The sequence below is a fragment of the Gavialis gangeticus genome, unplaced genomic scaffold (assembly GCF_001723915.1).
Source record: "Gavialis gangeticus isolate Ggan-Ray unplaced genomic scaffold, GavGan_comp1, whole genome shotgun sequence".
NCBI classification, from domain to species: Eukaryota; Metazoa; Chordata; order Crocodylia; family Gavialidae; genus Gavialis; species Gavialis gangeticus.
Window position 1 is genome coordinate 21895692 of NW_017729027.1, and position 8479 is coordinate 21904170.

The 8479-nt window shown below is 41.2% G+C and overlaps 1 protein-coding gene across 2 annotated transcripts in view; it reads left to right on the top strand.

Annotated features, from left to right (window-relative positions):
* Positions 1-6028, top strand: part of LMBRD1 (LMBR1 domain containing 1) — a 271625-nt gene extending 265597 nt beyond the window's left edge. For both annotated transcript variants that reach the window (XM_019520503.1, XM_019520504.1), the window contains exons 15-16: positions 4581-4672; positions 4840-6028. In XM_019520503.1, the coding sequence (XP_019376048.1) occupies positions 4581-4672; positions 4840-4959 (212 nt within the window). In that variant the 3' untranslated portion in view covers positions 4960-6028. The remainder of the gene's footprint in view (positions 1-4580; positions 4673-4839) is intronic.
* Positions 6029-8479: the final 2451 nt, after the last annotated feature.

Consider the following 8479-nt stretch of genomic DNA (forward strand, 5'->3'; position numbering starts at 1 on the left):
GGGCCAGCTCCCTGATGCTGCACATGCTTCCAAGGGGCAGGGGAGGATCTAGTGCACCTTTCAGATCTGTGCATGTGGTGGGGGGGGGGGGCAGGTGTGATCTGAAGCTTCTGCACTGCTGCCCTACCCCAGAGTCTCTGCAGCCCAGTGGGCATGACCCGGCGCAGTACAGAATAGCAGAGCCACACAGAGAAGCCATTTGTTGCTCCGAGCTCCACACTGCTGCCTTCACTGCAGCCACACGTGCAGGGGGCGCATTGCCAGGGCAGCACGGAGCTTGCAGCAACAAGCAGCTTCTACACATGGCCCTGCTGTTCCCTGCTGTGCTGGGTCATGCCAGCTGGGCTGTAGAGGGCCCAAGGTAGGGAAGGAGCCCAAGCCCACAGCCTGTGCATGCCCCCACCCCTGTTCTGCACACAGATCTGGGGGGTGTGGGTCCTCCCTGGCTCTCAGGAATTGCACACAGCAGTGGAGAGCTGAACTCCCAAGCCTGCTGCAGGCTTGGTTGTTGGGCTCTGCTTTTCTGCAGTAGCTGTGGCCTCCTGCCAGGGGTTGAGGCTATAGACCTGGGGTCAGGACCCCATGACCCAGGGGGCTGTGGTAGGATGGGGAGTGGGGGGCATGAGGGGCATCAGCAGAGCCAGGGGGCTGGCAGGGGGGCAGTGAGGGGCACCAGCAGGGCTGCTGGGGCCTTTTTATTTTAATCACGGATGGGGGGCTAGCAGAATTTGCATCTTCTTTTTTTTATGAGAGAATTTATGATACTATCAAAGAAAACCAGGATCCCTGCTTATATATCCCTTGCTCAAGAGCCAAGTAGGTGCTTTTATAGCTCCTAAAAGAAGCAAAATTAGAACTTGGGCCATCTGTTACTAGGTAGACAGGCTACAAACCCTTTTGCACTCATTGTTCAAGAACCTCTACTATGCATGGAAGGGGCTGTAGAACTTTTACCAGTAACTGGAAGAATAAAAATTGCCTGTGCGCTCCTCTCCAGGGTTTTTGGTGTTGGTTGAGAGTACAAGAGGACTGGAAAACTTGCCCCACAGAATTATGCTCACTCCAGAGACGAATAGTTGCACGTCACAGTGCTTTATATGCTGTTTCTAGCTTGAACTAACTCAGTCATTTTAGCTGCCAACTGTTTTATTAAATACGAACAGAAATGTGACAGAACAAGTTATTTTTGCCTAAGTAGCTATAAAAGATGGCGGACGTACAAGAAAAGGAGTCGGTACAGGTCAGGTTACATTTTAACAATATGACATCTACTTTTATGAACATTTTTAAGCATATCTTTTTAACAAAATCTTGTATTGTTTATCTTTTGCTTATTTTTTTAGTTTTCTATGCATTGGATATTACTTTTCTGTGCTGTTCTTTGGTACTTCACTGAAGAAATTGACTGTTAAAAATTCACTGTCACTGTACTTCCAGTTTTCTTATTTTGTTTTATTGTTTTGGTGATGAATTTGGAATCTAACAAATTTTTGTGTATGGAAGAATAATACCAATTGCTACTGGTTTTTAAAGCACATAATGTTGGCAGAAGAGTACTCTTTTGTGTAGACTTCTATTGGCAAAGCTCCCAACTTTCCTGTATGACAAATTTCCAAAACCATCCTGTTCCTTTTAATTTTTTTTTTTTTTTTTTTAAATTAAAGGCGGGACCAGAAAACACAGCTTTCTAAATTTTGCTCCCTACCAGAAAGTTACTGTTTTACATCTCTAATTCTCAAGGCTTCAGTTTTATAAACAAATCTAAGCTTACATGAATGAATAGCCTTGAATCTGATAAAATGCTAACCCATGCATTTATTCTAAACTCTTGACTTCAATCTTGCCTTGTCTATACTTATAACTCATAATGCTGTTGTGTTAGGTTTCTGAACATTTCTTTTCTTTTGAGGTAGCAGAGTGAAAATGTGTAAAGAGGATATGTGCTTGCTGTCTGAAGAGGCTGGATTCCTCAAGAAGACAGTGATTGTCTGTTATCTCTGTTCAAATGTCTGTTTTGGAAAGAAATGTGAGCCTTTTTCAAGGGGGTGGACAAACTATCAAATCAATTTTAAAAGAAGCTCGGGACATGTACCATGGAACATCTAATACTGAGTAGCTGCATTACTCCAATAAGTGGGAAGCTAAAGTGGAGCAGCTAAACAAGGCTAAATTGCCTCAGTTTAACTCTCACTTACTGAAATATAGTTGCAGGTGCATGAATAGTTACTGTATGTCCCCTATTCCATAGCAAGTCCCTGCTCCCTGTTGAACTCACTACTTCACTTGATTGTCAACATTCTCCCAGGTTTGGGTCATTCCTTTTTTTTTTTTGATTCTCCTGTATCTTTTTTAAAGAAAAATATTAAACTAATGGCTAACACCTGTTTCACACACAAGTGATTCAGGTTTACTGACTAATGCCACTTTCTTAAACAGAACATGGGCTTTCTTTTTGGGCACTGACAGAAGTGACGTTTTTGTCTCACAGTCAGCCACTGAAATTGTCAGCCGCGCGCTGACAAATGCAGGGCTGAAGAGAGCTTTAAAAAGTGCCCAATCATGTGACAAATGAACCTCCATTACATGCAGCCTCTTGCTGGATTAGCTCAACCCTCCAGACCCAACCGAGATTCGATCCAACTCATAGCGTTTTATGTTGAACTCCATGAGTCAGACTGCGGAGCTGTATATCTGTCAGTGCCCTTTAATAGTCCTAATTCCAGGAGTCTGCAGATGAAGCAAACTGGACTAAACATAGGTGCTAATAAGACTTTTTTAAAAATGGTAGATTTAGTTCTAGCATTTAGTTCTCATAACTTTAGCAGCAGAGTTCAGCTCTCCAACCTATCGGTTTAGGATTTCTGAAATAAAACTCCCATTGGGAAAAATACTCTTTTTGGAGGGGGGGCGGGGAATGAAATTTAATGTTGAAGCGACTCAGTGAAGGTCTGACCGGACTGGTGGTCACTCTGTGACACTGTTTGTAGTTCTTGTCAGATCCTGCCACTTCTGCCCAGGTAGGCTCCAGGGCAGTCTCTGTAGCCTCTCTAGTTTGTTTCCTAGACAGCAACTCAATCTTATGCCCCATTTATGGAAGTAGGACCTTTTAGTTCAGTTGCTGTAGGCTTTTGGACCCAGTGGTAATCCTTCCAAGACATCTTGGTACCTTTAAGGCAGGGGGCTTCAGCAAACAGCCTGTGGGCCACGTCTATCTCATAAAGGCAACTACATCAGAGTGGCTGACTTGCAAGCTCTGGTGCCAGGTGTGATGGACTATGGGTTTTATTGTAATAATAATTGGCCACAGTTAATGCACATGGTTTTTATAATGTTGCTTGCCTCCATTTTCCAGCGTAGCTAGCAATGGTAAAGATGGGTTAGAGATGAGAAAGCAAGAGAACTGCTTGTGGGGCAGACTAAATGGACCTCTTAGATCAACAAAACTATTCAAGACTGTTTGATATGATCAGTAAAGGTGAGATTGCTGAAGCACAGGCTGCTGGAGGGAATTTAAATGACATGAGCAGAATATTGAAGAGAGGAATGTGAGCAAGCAGGATGTCAGCTCCTGGAAGGGAGAGCCTGGAGATGAAGACAAAGTCTCTGGGCTGTGCGGGTGATTGAAAACAGAGGAGCTACTTGTTTAATTATTTGGAGATGGAGGAGAAAGAGAGAACATATGGATGGGTTACCTTTGCCCCAGTAAATGCTGCTGTAACAGAGCTGTCCATCTGGTGCCTGGAACTTGGGTTTCACTTGATCCTCCCAGCAAGCGTTGTGTCTTTCTTGGGAGTGGAACTGCATGCTAGCTCCCTAAGTCAGGATCATGAGAACCAGGGAAGGTGGAGGACAAAGTCCAAGGTCTCAATGCAACAAGGAGCCTGTGCTCCTTCCCTTTCCCCACCTTCCTGCTGCTCTAGGAAGTATGCTTGCTGGAAGGGGACTTTGTGTGGTTGTTAGGGATTTTGAGACCAGACAAGGTAGCAGAGATCTCTTATCAAGCACCTCCTAAGGGAGGCACCAGGTATACTGTAAAATTTTCTGGAGTTAAGGTTACAATTGTACCACACCTTAAATTTCTCTGGAAACCAGACAAGCTTTTCTCTTAAGCCAGGGGTGTCAAAGATACAGCCTGCAGTTGTGGGTAGGTCTCGCACTACCTGCATGTAGTGTGCCCTTGCTAAATCTTTGGACTGAGTCCATAAACATCCTTATTCCGGATTTTTTTCTAGAAACACTGCACATTTTCAAAAGTGTTTGTCATATAACTTCATAGCTTTTACATATAACTAAATTATACCAATTTAGAGCTTGTAAGAAAGTAAAACCTTGTATAACTAACTTTTTCTTTTTCAACTGCTCTTTCCACAAAATGCATTTTTCTGTATCCATACCTGTTAATGAAAGGAAGTAATCTATTTGGAGTGCAATAGTAGATTCTCTTGGTATAGAACTGTATGAGTCTTCACAGAACACTTTTTAGCTGTAATTCTAGATTGTAGTCTTCCATAAAAATATTTGCTTCCAGTTGATGTTGTTTTCAGTCTGTTAGACTACCATTGTTTATCTTTCTTTTTTAGATCAATGCATTGTTACTCGAACATACCTTTTCCTTCACAAATTTTGGTTCTTCAGTGCTGCTTACTACTTTGGGAACTGGGCATTCATTGGAGTAAGTAATCTGGTTTAAATCCATTCTAAATCGAATGGGATGATTTAACATAATTTAAGTCATGGTATCATTTTCACAGCAGCACTGTCATTTGGTTTTAAACTTACTGCTTTTGTATTCATCTTAATTAAGTAACAGTAACACACTACCAATTTTTCAATTCACAGGTCTTCTTAATTGGATTAGTTGTGTCATGTTGTAAAGGGAAGAAATCAGTCATTGAAGGTGAAGTAGATGAAGATGATTCAGATATGAGTGACGATGAACTGTCTGTTTATTATCGTTGACAGCATTTTTGTCTTGAAGGTTAAAACCTGGAATTCTAAACTGTTTTGAAGTCATGCTTATGTGGGATTTTAATCCAAAGGTTAAGCAGGACTCACTTCCAGTAAAACAGAGAAACAATAGGGATATTGATTTAAAATGGCAAATTGAATATTGTTTTCTGAATTAATATATTAGGATATTATCAGAGCTAATATTGAAAATCGGTTAGTATAAAACTATTTGTTCTGTATTTTGAGGAATGCTTTATGTAAAATATTTTCTGATTTTCCAGTTTGAAATTGTGATTGCAGTTGACAGAATTTCAGGGTTGACATTGCCATTCCGTTGCTAACTTTCAGTTTCTTTAAATTACATTCGAGTCTAACTTACAACTTTTTATAGGAAGACTTTATTTTCTAGGTAAATTTAATTAATTTATATTAAGAGAAACTGCTTGAAAAAGTTGGCTCAGTCGCTTTCTAGACACGTGGCAATTAATATATAACATCAATATTATCACTGCCATTACTGTAATATGCACATAACTCAGTTCCTTGAGTGTTTGGTGGTATTCCTGATGAAATCCCAATATGTGAAGAATAAATGTTTGCACTTTCTATCAGATGCCATACTCCCCATTTACTAGACCTGAATTTTGTGGTGACTGTCATAGCCTTTGTTCTGTTCTTTTCTCTAATATGCAGAAGTTAAAAATATTCCTGTGTAGTAATGCCAGTATTCAGCGCCTTTACCATGTTTCTTTAAAACAGTTAAGAACTTTAAACTGCTAGGTGATTGTTTTTGCTGAGGAGGTAGAGGTGTAGTAACCACATCGGTTAAGGATGAGATTAATTCTTGAAACTATTCTTGTTTCTGGTATTTAGTAAAGGTTCTCCTGTTTGAAACTTTTTGCAATTTGAAAAACTCAGTAGAGTGATTTATCATTTTGTTATCAAATTTCCTAAGAATTAAATATGTATATTTAAATATTAACAAAAAACATTGTAAACGGCGTGTAAAGTTAATTCTACAAAATTAAACTTTCTGCATATACTTTTTATAAAATAAACTCACAATATCTTAACTTCATTTATGTTGTGCTTTTATTTCTAAACTAGAAAACAAAGTGTCCTTTTAATACTGTTTTTTTCCTGCAACGTTACTATTTTTCAAGTGCAGATTTACCTATTTTTGAGGCTGTTGGAAATTAATGCGTGAACTGCATGAAATTCTCTGTACTGATGCATACAAAGAGTAGCTTACAAAGATTACTTTAGTGGTAACTGTTACATCATTACCTTGATTTAGAGTAAACAACTTACTGATCTGCCTCCTCTGTATATTATCAGCTGCTAATACAATGTGAGAACTTTCTAATAAGCTAAAATACTGCTGTAACAAATGCACAGAGTATCTCCTGATACCAGACTGTACTTTGAAATTTTGAAATAAAATAGTCAGTTGCATCATTTATCGAAAAAAAGAATCTTTAATTGAAAGTGTTTTAGTTGAATCTTGGTTGAAACAGAGCATGCTTGGCAAATTTGCAGATGACACAAAGTTGGGTTGAGTTGCTGACACTGGAGGACAGGGCTAGGATCCAGAATGACCTGGGTGGACTGGAGAAATGGTTCACAATGAGATGACATTCCACAAGGAGGATAGGTGAAAAGTCCTGTTCTTGGGATGGAATAACTGCATGTACAGAATGGGAACAACTGGCTACGCTGCAATACTACAGAGAATGACTGGGGGAGGGGGTTATGGTGGACCCCATAAGCTGAATATGAGCTAGCAGCATGGCTTTGCACCAAAAAAGTCAACAGAATACTGTATTAACAGGAATGTTTCTTGCAAATCAAGAAAAGTGACACTTCCTCTCTTCAGCACTGGTGAGGCCTCACCTGGAATACTATGTCCAGTTTTTGTGTCCTGCACTTCAGGAATCATGGGGATGATTGAGAGAGAGGTCAGTGCAGAGCAACAAATTATCAGGGGCCTGGGAGGCAAAACTTGAGGAAAGGCTGAATGAACTAGGGTTATTTAGCTGGGAGAAGAAGAAAAGACTGAGGTGGGATTTGATCAGTCTTCAAATACCTGAAGGATGGTTATGGAGAGGATGAAGATGGGCTTTTTTTCTATAGGTGTAGAGCACAGAACTAGGAGCAAGAGCCTCAAGCTCTGCAGCAGGGGGAATTTAGATTGGAGATTATGGGAACTTTCTGACTCTGACTGGTCATGCATTGAACAGGCTGCCTAGAGAAATTGTGGAACCCCTTGGCTGGAATGGTTTAGTTGGGAATGATCCTCCCTTGAGTAGGTGGCTGAATTAGTTGCCCATGTGAAGTCCCTTCCTGCCCTCCTTTCCTATGAGCCTATTTTTATGAATGAATGACTGAACTTGTTAATAAAAAAAAATTCAGTTTAAACACAAAACAAAAAGCAGTAAATTCTGAAATGTTTTAATTTCTAGGACCACTTGACTTTAAACTCTGAACCCGGTAGGTGAAGCATAGATGAGGTTAAAGATTATAGGATCAGAACTAATACTTGAAAAGGATTTCCAAGTGTATGTTCAAGACTATTCATCTGATTGCTTTTGGTAACCTTGCCCACAGCATGTAACATTTGAGCGATGAGAGTGAAGACACCGTTCAGATATATATTTTGTGACAGGAGGATATTAAATTGTACTAGGTGCTTGGTGGTAAATGCTTTGCCAACTGTTTGAACATAATGCATAGACCATTCATATGTGTCTGTTAACCTGTTAAAATGAGGAGAAATGTGGGAAGGTCTCCATTGGTTGTTTTTCAAGCCCAATCCCTCTCAAACTAGGGTGGGGCAAGGGTTCATCAGGTACCTCAGATCCAACTTAATAGGAAGCAATGGACCTTGCATGTTGTTACTAGACTAAGGTAACTGTGGCAGTGAATAGAGGAGCTGCTTTTGAACAGAGTTTTGTTCCCACATAAGGGGAGGCCAGTCTAGATTCTTGATTTACTGTCATGTACCACAGAAAAGAAATGTGGTGTTGTTTATTTAGTTATTTTCAATCAGTTTTGTGGCAGGGCACTCTTATCTGATTTAGTGCTTGAGGTGCACCGATGCATTGGTTTGATATCGGATCAGCGCCGATATAAAGAAAAATGACTATCAGAAATCAGCCTGACGTGGCCAATAATTTGGCCGATTTTTTAAATGCCTGTGCAGGCCATAAGGAGCACAGCCCAGCAACTTGGAAAGCTGTTTGCAGCTGGTAAGTCTGTGGTGGACAGGGAGTGGGGAGGGAAGGGACATGAGGAGGACAGATTGAGGCCCCTACAGTGAGGGAGGGAGTGGGTCTGGGGCAGGCATTTCCCAGCCAGGGTGGGGTGGGTGTGGGATGGAGCCGTGGCTTATTCAAGGGGTGCAGGGAGGGGGAGCAGCTCCTGTTGCTGTGTGCACCCCAGGGAGAAGGGAGCACATGCCCCCAGATGTGGGCTGGGGCCAGGGGCTATGCTGGGCTTTTCCCAGCAGGGGGAGAGGAGCAGGCTGTGG